The 12,938-nt window shown below is 41.9% G+C and overlaps 3 protein-coding genes across 3 annotated transcripts; all 3 read right to left on the minus strand.

The window, feature by feature from the left end:
• Positions 1-785: 785 nt before the first annotated feature.
• On the minus strand, positions 786-1,859 carry LOC131455421 (trace amine-associated receptor 13c-like). Its single transcript, XM_058623032.1, has 2 exons — positions 1,687-1,859; positions 786-1,596 (listed from the first exon to the last, which is right to left on the minus strand). The coding sequence occupies exons 1-2, from the start codon at positions 1,857-1,859 to the stop codon at positions 786-788; spliced, it is 984 nt and encodes a 327-aa protein (XP_058479015.1).
• Positions 1,860-4,214: 2,355 nt separating this feature from the next.
• LOC131455354 (trace amine-associated receptor 8a-like) lies at positions 4,215-5,286 on the minus strand. The gene is made up of 2 exons (XM_058622927.1): positions 5,114-5,286; positions 4,215-5,025 (listed from the first exon to the last, which is right to left on the minus strand). Exons 1-2 carry the CDS (start codon positions 5,284-5,286, stop codon positions 4,215-4,217), a joined length of 984 nt encoding a protein of 327 aa, XP_058478910.1.
• A 4,224-nt stretch (positions 5,287-9,510) lies between these two features.
• On the minus strand, positions 9,511-10,584 carry LOC131455367 (trace amine-associated receptor 8a-like). The gene is made up of 2 exons (XM_058622948.1): positions 10,412-10,584; positions 9,511-10,321 (listed from the first exon to the last, which is right to left on the minus strand). Exons 1-2 carry the CDS (start codon positions 10,582-10,584, stop codon positions 9,511-9,513), a joined length of 984 nt encoding a protein of 327 aa, XP_058478931.1.
• Positions 10,585-12,938: the final 2,354 nt, after the last annotated feature.

A 12,938-nucleotide genomic window follows, 5' to 3' on the forward strand; every position in this document is an offset into this window, starting at 1 on the left:
TCGACTTAAATTAAACAAGATATTAATTTAAGGCCATATCACTTAGCTCTTGCATGAAGGTACCTGTGAAATAAACATGAGTTTAAACAGTTTGGGTCATAAATTCATGCATGAATGGGAGTGTCAGTGCTTATTCTTTGAGAACAACTGTTATAGCTCAGTGATAGAAGCCAAAAACATAGATTTGGCACACATAATAACAAATTAATTAAGTGACAGCAACTTTAAATTTCAGCTTTGCAAAATTCATCAACAACACATCCTTAAAAATGCACAAGAGATTATCAATGACCCTGACACATTTTGCTAAGTCACATCTTGAAGAAACAAAAATAGAACAAAAACAACTATTTAAATCACAGTTTGGTCACAGAGAGTCATGGTGCATGTACAAAATGTTAAAAAAGCTAAAGTGCAGTGATAAAAGCATAAATGAGACAAGAAAATTGACATTTAGTGGCAGAAAACTTGTGGGAATTGACTTGTGCATTATTCATAACATTTTCTGGACACAATATGTGACATATGATGCATTTAAGGCAATAAAGGACATGAGGTTTTCAGTTTGCCCATGTGTGTTGTGCCTGCACATGGCTGGGATGTTGCATGCAGCACTATATGCACACTTCCAAACTCAGTGTCAAAGCATAGAAGAGTTTCTAAAGTCCACCTAAGCAGACAATTTATGATTAATTTATGTCTAGACGTTACTATGTTCACTGGGTTTCTCTGTTGGTCTGTAGGATCCCTACATTATGAAAAACTACTCATCAGCTCTGTTGTCTTTACATTAATTTAAAGTCAGAGGAGCCGGGCTTCAGTATTTGTAGTGTAAAAATGAGTTTGATAGATTTTCTAAACCAAGGATAGAAAAAGGCATATATCAGTGGGTTTAAACTGGAGTTAAAGTAGAAAAAAAGTATGACAAATGCATCACTTGACACATTGAGTAGGATGTCCTCGCCTGTTACCGCACTGCTAAAAAACGGGCCAACGCAAAATAAAAACACAACAATAACAATGCCGAGAGTCCGTGCCGCTTTCATTTCTGATTTCTTTACTTTGACCAAGCTCTGTTGAGGACCGGCTGCCGTGCGCACTCGCATGGCACGGACCTGAAAGATGACCGCCACAAAGATTCTGAGATAAAGGACGACGACGACAATGACAGGAACAATAAAGGACACAGTCATGTCTATGACTAAAGAGATGTTATTAATCAGAATGACACACTCTCCGATGCAGGAATTCAGGCTGCCTGGTAGTTTCAGGTTGTGCCTCAGCAGCACACAGTGACAGAGGGTCGAACCCCCCCAACAAGCACAAACACACATTTTCACTCTTTTTTCAGTGACTTTGGTTTGGTAATGCATTGGGTCACAAATAGCCACATAGCGATCGACTGATATGAGGACCATCGTTCCTATCGAGGAAGAGACGATGATGTATTCCAGTACGTAATACACGATACACATAAAGTCACCGAGGAACCAGCAGCCATCTATCGCCGAGGTTTGAATGAAAATAAGGAAGCCCACGAGAAAATCTGAGATACCCAGAGAAAGCAGGAGGATATTGGTAGGGGTGTGGAGCTTCCTGCAGAAGCAAGGGAGTAACATACATATTATTATTTGTTGTAAAATCCTTAACAGTTCTGAAATGAAGAGACAACAAATACTTCACAACCTGAAGTGGGAAATGGAGACAATGACGAGCAGGTTGAGCATCAAAGTGAGCAGACCGATGAACGTCAGCATGATGTAAGTGATCATGGACACAGCCGGAGGCAATGCCGTCTTCCTGCAGGAGGTGTTGAGGAGTTTTGGGAAACAGAGATCAACTTCATCGAGGGTTTGCATCGTTACAGTGACGCCAAGACAAGACGCTGCCCAGTCTTCTGCCTGAAGCAGTGGATTTTATCTCTTTCTCGGTGGACCTCCTATTTCTCTTAGCATGTTTGCATGTCATCGTCTCCACTCAACCATGACATCATGTGATTTTGAGTTTGGCCAGTGACGTCCACTGTCAATCACATGATATAACATGTGAAAGGGCATGAAAAACGAGCGGAAGAAGCCAGGTGTGTTTGATTGGTATAGCACTGTATCACAACATACGTTATCCAAAGGCACTTTACATACTGTCGTAAGGCTTATAATTAGGGCTCTTTCTGACAGGGGACTCCGTCAGATGTTCCCAACAGACCCTCACAATATGTTTAGGTCTGCAAGGCCTTACCAGCATCCTCCCTTGCCATTGGAGCCAACTGACCGCAGGTCTAACGACACAACCACAAAGTCGATAACTGACTCACAACCGAGGGTATCCTGGTGCCAAGTGCACATATGGACACCCTTATGCTTGAACATGGTGTTTGATATGGACAATCGGTGACAAGCACAGAAGTCCAGCAACAAAGCACCACTCAGGCTCGGATCGCGGGGCCGTTCCTCCCAAACCTGAAGGTGGTGGGAGGCTACCCTCTCATCTACCAGAGTGTAGCCGAGGGTCGTACCTCCAAGATCCTCGCCTTCGACCACCACCCAAATCACACTGCACCCGATCTCCATGGCCCCTCCCACAGGTGGCGAGCCCATGGGAAGGGGGACCCCTGGGTGAAGGCCCAAACGCCAAGTGCTCGCCATCATGCCCCCTCTGTGACCCTAGTCCAGGTGAGGTAGAGTGCGGTCCATTTGTTTGCTTCTTCAGAGGTCTTTGAATAGCTCTTTGTCCGGTCCCTCACCTTGGACCTGTTTGCCTTGGGTAACCCTACTTGGGGCAGCTCCTCAGATCATTGGGACACACAAACCCCTCCGTGTTGGAGGGGTTTGCGATAAGGTAGCAGCTCCCGGAGGGGTGTGTTGATCATGTTAAATAAAAAATAAATCAATGTAACTGCTTTGGATTCTGTTGTTAATGAAAACACACATTTTCTCCATATGCCAGTTGTGAGGAATATTTCTATAATTAATGTTTTAATTTGGTTAAAATGTTTTCATGTAACTGAAATAATCCTAATTAAATCACAATTGAATCAAATCGAATTGTTGATCGAATTCAATTGCGACCTTGTGAATAGGAATCAAATCGATTCAGGACATACCCAGCCCTACTTCAGAGGACACTGCATTGACTGAATTAATAGTGGTCTAATTAATCCTAACCTCACCCTGACTTTAAAACATGTCTTCACCTTAAAATGTAGTTGGTCCCCATAAGGAAGACAAGTCCCCACAATGTAAGTGTAAAAAAGTTTAGGTCCCCACAACTTGAGGAGTACTAGGTGCACACACACACACACACACGCAGCTGTCTGACGCAGAGATTCATTCAGGATTATCCACGCTTAATATTACAGACATCATCATAACATCACCGACAACACTTTGACTTTCATTGTGACTGAATTTTATTCATGATATTCATATGATCATTTTTATGTATTGTACTGTGCAAAATAAACAAAACTAAGTAAACTACATATATTAAGCACATTTCGTGTAAAATACCAACATCATATATTACCTCTCGACCTACATAAAACAGGATATTAATTTCGGGCCTTGCATGAAGGTATTTGTGAAATAAACATGAGTTTAAACAGTGTGGATCATAAATTTAAGGATGAGTGTGATTCTCAGTGCTTATTGTTTGAGAACAACTGTTGTAACTCAGTGAAAGAAGCCAAAACATAGATTTGCCTCACATCATAACAAACCTATTTCATTGACAGCAACTTTAAATTTAATTATCCACAGAGAAATTCATCAAGAACAAATCCTTAAAAATGCATGTGAGATTATTAATGACCCGACACTCACAGATTTTGCTGAGTCATATCTTGGAGAAACAAAAGCAGAACAAAAACAACTATTTAAAATCACAGCTCGGTCACAGAGCGTCATTGTGCATATGTATATAATGGTAAAAAAGTGCAGTGATAAAAGCATAAATGAGACGGGAAAATTGACATTTAGGGGCAGAAAACTTGTGAGATTTGAATTCTTGGCACAATATGTGACATGTATTATGCATTATAGGCAATAAAGGACATCAGGTTTTCAGTTTTCCCACGTGTGTTGTGCTTGCACATGGCTGGGATTTAGCATGTGCACACTGCCAAACTACACTAGACTTTACTCCATTCACTGGGTTTCTCCATTGCTCTGTAATTTAAAAAAAAATAAGAAAAATACCCATTAGCTCTGTTCTCTTTACATTAATTTAAAGTCAGAGGAGCCGGGCTTCAGTATTTGAAGTGTAAAAATGAGTTTGATAGATTTTCTAAACCAGGGATAGAAAAAGGCATAAATAAGTGGGTTTAAAAAGGAGTTAAAGTAGAACAGAAGTATAATTGATGCATCACTTGACACACTGAGCAGGGTGTCCTCGCCTGTCACCGTACCACAATAAAATGGGCAGACGCATAACAAAAATGCAACAATGACAACGCCGAGAGTCCGTGCTGCTTTCATTTCTGATTTCTTGACTTTGACCGAGCCCTGTTGAGGACCGACTGCTGTGCGCACTCGCATGGCACGGACCTGAGCGATAACCACCACAAAGACTCTGAGATAAAGAACGACGACGACAATGACAGGACCAATAAAGGACACATTCATGTCTATGACTAAAGAGATGTTATTGATTAGAAGGACACACTCTCCGATGCAGGAATTCAGGCTGCCTGGGTGTTTCAGGTTATGCCTCAGCAGCACACAGTGACAGAGCGTTGAACCCCCCCAACAAGCACAAACACACATCTTAACTCTTTTTTCAGAGACTTTGGTTCGGTAATGCATTGGATCACAAATAGCCACATAGCGATCGACTGATATAAGGACCATGGTTCCTATTGAGGAAGCGGTGATGATGTATTCCAGCACATAATACAGAAGACACATGAAGTCACCGAGGAACCAGCAGCCGTCTATCGCCGAGGTTTGAAAGAAAATAAGGAAGCCCACGAGGAAATCTGAGATACCCAGAGAAAGCAGGAGGATATTGGTGGGGGTGTAAAGCTGCCTGCAGAAGCATGAGAGTAACATACATATTATTATTTGTCAAATAATCCTGAACATTCCTGAAATGAGCACAGGAAATATTTGACAACCTGAAGTGGGAGATGGAGACAATGACGAGCAGGTTGAGAATCACAGTGAGCAGACCGATGAACGTCAGCATGATGTAACTGAGCATGGACACAGCCGGAGGCAATGCCGTCTTCCTGCAGGAGGCGTTGAGGAATTGTGGGAAACAGAGGTCCACTTCATCGAGGGTTTGCATCGTTACAGTGAGGCCAAGAAGAGACACTGCCCAGTCTTCTGCCTGAAGCAGTGGATTTTATCTCTTTCTCATTGGACCTCCTTTTTCCCTTAGCATGTTTGTGTGTCATCGCCTCCACTTCAGCATGATTTCATGTGTTTTTCAGTTTGGCCAATAAAATGTTCCCGTCTCTGACGTCCTCTGTCAATCAAATCATAATCGAAATACACATTGGTAATTAATGACTGTAGGGTCCAGGGGCCAATCTGTTGCAACATGTGAAGTCATGAAAAACATGCAGAAGAACCCAGGCATGTTTGATTGGTATAGCACTGAATCACAACATACATTATCTCAAGGCACTTTGAATACTTTAGTAAGGCTTAAAATTAGGGCTGTCAATCCCCACCTATCGCTCTATGCTGAGATTGACACGCACCCCCCACCGTGACCTTCATGCAGAAGATAAAGCGGTCACGTTTTGAAATTCTTTAATCTAGATTACTTACAATTAAAAGTTTGTTTTTCTTCTAATGAATAAATTAAGAGAGAATGAAAGCACAGTCAGTCAGTCACGTAGGGTAGGTGTTCAAATGGAAGTCTCCAGGCAGCTGCCAGCATATGACGGGCACAATCGGTGCCTAGACGGGTTAGTTTGCTACTTAAGGCCCTGGTATACTTCCGTGCAAATGTCCTCAGAGTGAGGAATGTCATGTGTGGCGTGTGAGCTTATTGAAATGCCTGTGTCTCATGCTTAGTGTGTGAGACTTGAGAGCTCTGTTAATTTGTTGGAAACATGCTAAGTTTTGCCAACATGCAAACTTTTGAGTGAAGTGGCTATCCCAAACTTCTATGCCAACTTGAAACACATCAGTTTTATTAATGCACTTTGCACTTTGTTAATGACCAGAGTTTGAGTTTATTTCAAAATTGTTCTTTCAATAGAATAGAGTAGAATAGAATAGAAATAGAATGAACTAAACCCAGATTTTCTGCACCTTTCCATGTGAAATAGTCACAGCTGATAACCCCTTGTTGGGATAAATTGGAATTCTAGTTTATTACATACAGCAAATGTATGTGCTGGTTAATATGTAATTTATTTAGAATTCTACTGTCTTTCTCAGGGACTGGACAGCTGTTCAGATTTATTTAGTTACATGTATTTTGTTGAATAAAGGTAATGGCATTTGATGCATTCTACCTTGGTACTAAATGTAACACTGGAATGTCACATGATCAGTATACTGGTTATGTTAAAACACACATCTTAACTCGTTTTTCAGAGACTTTGATTCGGTAATGCATTGGATCACAAATAGCCACATAGCGATCGACTGATATGAGGATCATGGTTCCTATCGAGGCAGAGGTGATGATGTACTGCAGCACGTAATACAGAAGACACATGAAGTCACCGAGGAACCAGCAACCGTCTATCGCTGAGGTTTGAATGAAAATAAGGAAGCCCACGAGGAAATCTGAGATACCCAGAGAAAGAAGGAGGATATTGGTGGGGGTGTGGAGCTGCCTGCAGAAGCAAGAGAGTAACATACATATTATTTTTTGTTGTATAATCCTTAACAGTTCTGAAATAAAGAAACAACAAATATTTAACAACCTGAAGTGAGAGATGGAGACAATGACGAGCAGGTTGAGCATCAAAGTGAGCAGACCGATGAACGTCAGCATGATGTAAGTGATCATGGACACAGCTGGAGGCAATGCCGTCTTCCTGCAGGAGGCGTTGAGGAGTTTTGGGAAACAGAGATCAACTTCATCGAGGGTTTGCATCGTTACAGTGACGTCAAGACAAGACACTGCCCAGTCTTCTGCCTGAAGTAGTGGATTTTATCTCTTTCTCAGTGGACCTCCTATTTCCTTCAGCATGTTTGCGTGTCATCGTCTCCACTCAACCATGACATCATATGTTTTGCAGTTTGGCCAGTAAAATGTCAATCACATTATAGTCGAAATACACATGGGCATTGCATGACTGTAGGGTCCAGGGGTCAATCTGATGCAATGTGTGAAACGGCATGAAAAACGCGTGGAAGAAGCCAGGCATGTTTGATTGGTATAGCACTGAATCACAACATACATCCCAAGGCACTTTACGTACTGTAGTAAGTGTTATAATTATGGCTGTAAAAGCTGTATTCGCTTGGCCTGCCGGTACCATCAGCAGCCTGTGGAGTCCTTCTTCAGCTTGATGATATCCCTTACCACTGGAGTCCACCAACGGGTTTAGTGGTTACCGCCACGACAGCCATCAACCACCTTACGGCCACTGCTCTGGTCAGCTGCCTCAACAATGGAGATGAAAAGGTCTCACTGTCATTGCCCACATGAGCATTGAAGTCCCTAGCAGAACAAAGGAATCCCCAGCAGGAGAACTTTCTAGCACCACTTCAAGGGACTCCAAAAAGGGTGGGTACTCTGAACAGCTGTTCCATGCATAGGCACAAACAACAGTTAGTACCCATCCCCCCACCTGAAGGCGGAGGGAGGCTACCCTCTCGTCTACCAGAGTGAAACCCAATGTACAGGCCCTGAGCCGGGGGGGAATGAGTATGCCCACATATGCTCGGCGCCTTTCACCAGGGGCAACTCCAGAGTGGATACGAGTCCAACCCCTCTTGAGAAGACTGGTTCCAGAGCCCAAACTGTGTGTCGAGGCGAGCCCGACTATATCTAGTCAGAACTTATCAACCTTGAGCACCAGATCAGGCTCTTTACCTGCCAGAGTGGTGACATTCCACGTCCCTAGAGCCAGCTACTGCAGCCGAGGGTTGGACCACCAAGGTCCTTGCCTTCGACCATCACCCGACTTCATGGCCCCTTCCACAAGTGGTGAGCCCATGGGAAGGCCTTTTGCCTTTTTGGACTGTGCCTGGCCAGGCCCCATGGGGGCAGGCCCGACCACCAGGTGCTCACCATCATGCCCCCCTCACCCAGGCGAGGTAGAGGTCTTTTAACCGCTCTTTGTCCGGTCCCTCACCTTGGACCCGTTTGCCTGGGGTAACCCTACCAGCGGCATAAAGCCCATAACAACTGAGCTCCTAGAATCATTGGGACATGCAAACCCCTCCAACGCGATAAGGTGGTGGCTCCCGGAGATGTGTGTGTTGATCATGTTAAATAAAAAGTACATTAATGTTAGTGTTTTGAATTCTATTGTTAGTGTAAACACAAATATTTTCCATATGCCAGTTGTTCGGAATATTTGTATAATAAACGTTTTAATTCTGTAAAAATGTTTTCATAACCAACTAAGAGTGGTATTGTAACTGAAATATATTTCTAATTAAATCAGAATTGAATCAAATCGAATTGTGGATCGAATCTAATTGAGACCTTGTGAATCGAAATCAAATCAAATTGGGCTTTTGGTGGCGATACCCAGCCCTACTTCGGAGAGCACTGCATTGACTGAATTAGTGGCCTAATTCTAATCCTAACCTCAGCCTAATTTTAAAACATGTCTTCATCTTAAAATGTAGTTTGTCCCCATAATGAAGACAAGTCCCCATGATGAAAGTATAAAAAGTTTAGGTCCCCAAAACTTGAGGAATACCAGGTGCACACACACACACACACACACACACACACACACACACACACACACACAGCTGTCTGACGCAGAAACTCATTCAGGATTATCTATGCTTAATATTACAGATATCATCATAACATCATCAACAATACTTTGACTTTCATTGTTACTGCTCTGAATTTAATTCAAGATATTCATATCATACTTTTTATGTATTGTACTGTGCAAAATAAACAAAATCAACTGAAAACAAGACATTTTAAGCACATTTTGTACACAATACCAACATCGTATATCACCTCTCAACCTTCATAAAACAGGATATGAATTAAGGGCCTTGCATGAAGGTATTTGTGAAATAAACATGAGTTTAAACAGTGTGGGTCATAAATTCATGGATGAATGTGATGAACAACTGTTGTAGCTCAGTGATAGAAGCCAAAACAGATTTGGCACACATCATAACAAACCTATTTCATTCACAGCAACTTTAAATTTCAACATTTCCACAGAGAACCAACAAAAAGGTCCTAATTTTAATTTGCATGAACACCAGTTTTACAAAAATTCATCAAGAACAAATCCTCAATCCACTAAACTTTACTCTGTTTACTGGGTTTCTCTATTGCTCTCTAAGATCCCTACATTTAAAAAAATAATAATAATAATAATCATCAGCTCTGCTATCTTTACATTAATATAAAGTCAGAAGAGCCGGGCTTCAGTATTTGAAGTGTAAAAATTAGTTTAACAGATTTTCTAAACCAAGGATAGAAAAAGGCATATATCAGTGGGTTTAAACAGGAGTTAAAGTAGAACAGAAGTAAAATTGATGCATCACTTGATGCACTGAGCAGGATGTCCTCGCCTGTCACCACTCCACAATAAAATGGGCAGATGCATAACAAAAATGCAACGATGACAACGCCGAGAGTCCGTGCCGCTTTTATTTCTGATTTCTTTACTTTGACCGAGCTCTGTTGAGGACCGGCTGCAATGTGCACTCGCATGGCACGGACCTGAGCGATAACCACCACAAAGATTCTGAGATACAGGACGACGACGACAATGACAGGACCAATAAAGGACACAGCCATGTCTATGACTAAAGATATGTTATTGATTAGAATGACACACTCTCCGATGCAGGAATTCAGGCTGCCTGGGTGTTTCAGGTTGTGCCTCAACAACACACAGTGACAGAGGGTCGCACACCCCCAACAAGCACAAACACACATTTTAACTCTTTTTTCAGAGACTTTGGTTCGGTAATGCATTGGGTCACAAATAGCCACATAGCGATCGACTGATATGAGGACCATGGTTCCTATCGAGGAACCGACAATGACATATTGCAGCACGAAATACAGAACACACATGAAATCACCGAGGAACCAGCAGCCATCTATCGCCGAGGTTTGAAAGAAAATAAGGAAACCCGCAAGGAAATCTGAGATACCCAGAGAAAGAAGGAGGATATTGGTGGGGGTCTGGAGCTTCCTGCAGAAGCAAGAGAGTAACAAACATATTATTATTTGCTGTATAATCCTGAACAGTTCTTAAATGAACAGACAACAAATGTTTAACAACCTGAAGTAGGAGATGGAGACAATGACGAGCAGGTTAAGAGTCACAGTGAGCAGGCCGATTAATGTGTGCATGATCCTATTGAGCATGGACACAGCCGGAGGCAATGCCGTCTTCCTGCAGGAAGCGTTGAGGAGTTGTGGGAAACAGAGGTCCACTTCATCGAGGGTTTGCATCTTGACAGTGAGGCCAAGACAAGACACTGCCCAGTCTTCTGCCTGAAGCAGTGGATTTTATTTCTTTCTCATTGGACCTCCTATTTCCCTCAGCATGTTTGCGTGTCATCGTCTCCACTCAACCATGACATCATATGTTTTGCAGTTTGGCCAGTAAAATGTCCCCGTCTGTGACGTCCACTGTCAATCACATCATAGTCGAAGTACATATAGGCATTTAATGACTGAAGGGTCCAGGGGCCAATCTGATGCAACTTGTGAAAACATGAAAAACGATAGTAAGTAGCCAGGCATGTTTGATTGATATAGCACTGAATCACAACATACATTATCTCAAGGCTTATAATTAGGGCTGTCAATCCCCACCTATCGCCTTATGTCAGCCGTGACAAGGCCCCCCGTGACCTTCATGTGGAGGATAAAGCGGTAGAAGATGGATGGATGGTGAATCTCACGTTTTGAAATTCATTAATCTAAATTATTCACAATTAAAAGTTTTTCTTCTAATGACTAAATTAAGATGGAATGAAAGCACAGTCAGTCAGTCACGTAGGGTAGGTGTTCAAATGGAAGTCTCCAGGCAGCTGCCAGCATATTACTGGCACTGTCGTTGCCTAGACTGGTTAGTTTGCTACTTCAGGCCCTGGTATACTTCTGTGCAAATGCAGCGTGCACTGAAGTGCGGGTCACATTGCGCGGACCCTGGTATACTTGTGCGTCAGGGTCCTGTAGTATCTGGCTTCATCATTGGGTGGCGGTACAAGTTTGGAATATGACTCCTACCAAAGAAGAAGAGAACGTTGCTACAGCTCTCTCGGACACGTCTGGTTCGAGCGGCTCATCAGCTGAAAGGCCTGTCGGGCAGGGGAGTGGGTCGCCCGGTTGTGGCTTGGATGCCTGTCCTTGGCGACAACTTCTGTTGTCGAAATTTTTTTTTCTGCTTGGCTAACGGGGCTTAATACTCCACCTACCGGTAGGACAGAAGTTCAGTTCACAAACTTGGGATGCATGGGCAGCCTGCACGTTGCACGTTGATGATGCAAATCGTGCCATGCGCACGATGCACACTGGGTCCACACGTGCCGTGCATGGATGTACAGCAGGGCACTAAAAACAGGGAGAAGGGCCTCATCTGAAAACTCCATATTAACTGTATAGTATTTCAGCTTAGGCATGATTTGATTGGCTGGTGCTGAAAATGTCACTTGGATAGTTGAACATTTCTCAACATCTCTCAACACATCAGTTTTATTTATGCACATTGCACTTTGTTAATGTCCAGAGCTTGAGTTTATTTCAAAATTGTTCTTTCAATGACTAAAACCAGATTTTCTGCTTCTTTCCATGTAAAATAGTCACAGCTGATAACCCCGTGTTGGGATAAATTGGAATTCTAGTTTATTACATACTGCAAATGTATGTGCTGGTTAATATGTAATTTATTTATTCTACTGTCTTTCTCAGGGACTGGACAGCTGTTCAGATTTATTTAGATACATGTATTTTGTTGAGTACAGGTAATGGCATTTGATGTATTCTACCATGGTACTAAATGTAACACTGGAATGTCACGTGATCAGTGTGCTGGTCATGTTAAATAAAACATACACTAATGGAACTGCTTTGGATTCTGTTGTTAATGTAAACACAAATATTATCCATATGCCAGTTGTGAGGAATATTTGTATAATTGACATATTAATTCTATAAAAATGTTTTCATAACCAACTAAGAGTGGTATTGTAGCTGAAATATTCCTAATCAAATCGGAATTTAATTAAATGGAATGCTCTGAATTTAATTCAAGATATCCCTTTGATCATTTTTATGTATTGTACTGTGCAAAATAACTAAAATCAAGTGAAAACTAGACATTTTAAGCACATTTCGTATAAAATACCATCGTATATCGCTTCTCGACCTACATAAAACAGGATATGAATTTAGGGCCATATCACTCTTGCATGAAGGTATTTGTGAAATAAACATGAGTTTAAACAGTTTGGGTCATAAATTCATGGATGAACGTGAGTCTCAGTTCTTATTGTTTGAGAACAACTGTTGTAGATCAGAGAAACAAAGGCAGAACAAAAACAACTGTCACTTGTTAAATCACAGCTCAGTCACAAAGAGTCTGTATATACTGTTAAAAAAGCTAAAGTGCAGTGATAAAAGTACAAATGACATGGGAAAATTGACATTTTACAGCAGAAAACGTCTGGGAATTGACTTGTGCAATATTCATAACATATTCTGGACACAATATCTGACATTTATTATGCATGATATTCAATAAGGGACATACGGTTTTCAGTTTTCCCATGGGTGTTGTGGCTGGGATATTTCATGCAGCA

The sequence above is a fragment of the Solea solea genome, chromosome 2 (assembly GCF_958295425.1).
Source record: "Solea solea chromosome 2, fSolSol10.1, whole genome shotgun sequence".
NCBI lineage: Eukaryota > Metazoa > Chordata > Actinopteri > Pleuronectiformes > Soleidae > Solea > Solea solea.

Excerpts from the sequence above, each read along its gene's own strand:
- LOC131455421 (XM_058623032.1), bottom strand. The coding sequence starts at position 1,859 with ATGCAAACCCTCGATGAAGTTGATCTCTGTTTCCCAAAACTCCTCAAC. Across the intron at positions 1,597-1,686 it reads GTCTCCATTTCCCACTTCAG|GAAGCTCCACACCCCTACCA; the intron begins GTTGTGAAGTAT and ends TTGCTTCTGCAG.
- LOC131455354 (XM_058622927.1), bottom strand. The coding sequence starts at position 5,286 with ATGCAAACCCTCGATGAAGTGGACCTCTGTTTCCCACAATTCCTCAAC. Across the intron at positions 5,026-5,113 it reads GTCTCCATCTCCCACTTCAG|GCAGCTTTACACCCCCACCA; the intron begins GTTGTCAAATAT and ends ATGCTTCTGCAG.
- LOC131455367 (XM_058622948.1), bottom strand. The coding sequence starts at position 10,584 with ATGCAAACCCTCGATGAAGTGGACCTCTGTTTCCCACAACTCCTCAAC. Across the intron at positions 10,322-10,411 it reads GTCTCCATCTCCTACTTCAG|GAAGCTCCAGACCCCCACCA; the intron begins GTTGTTAAACAT and ends TTGCTTCTGCAG.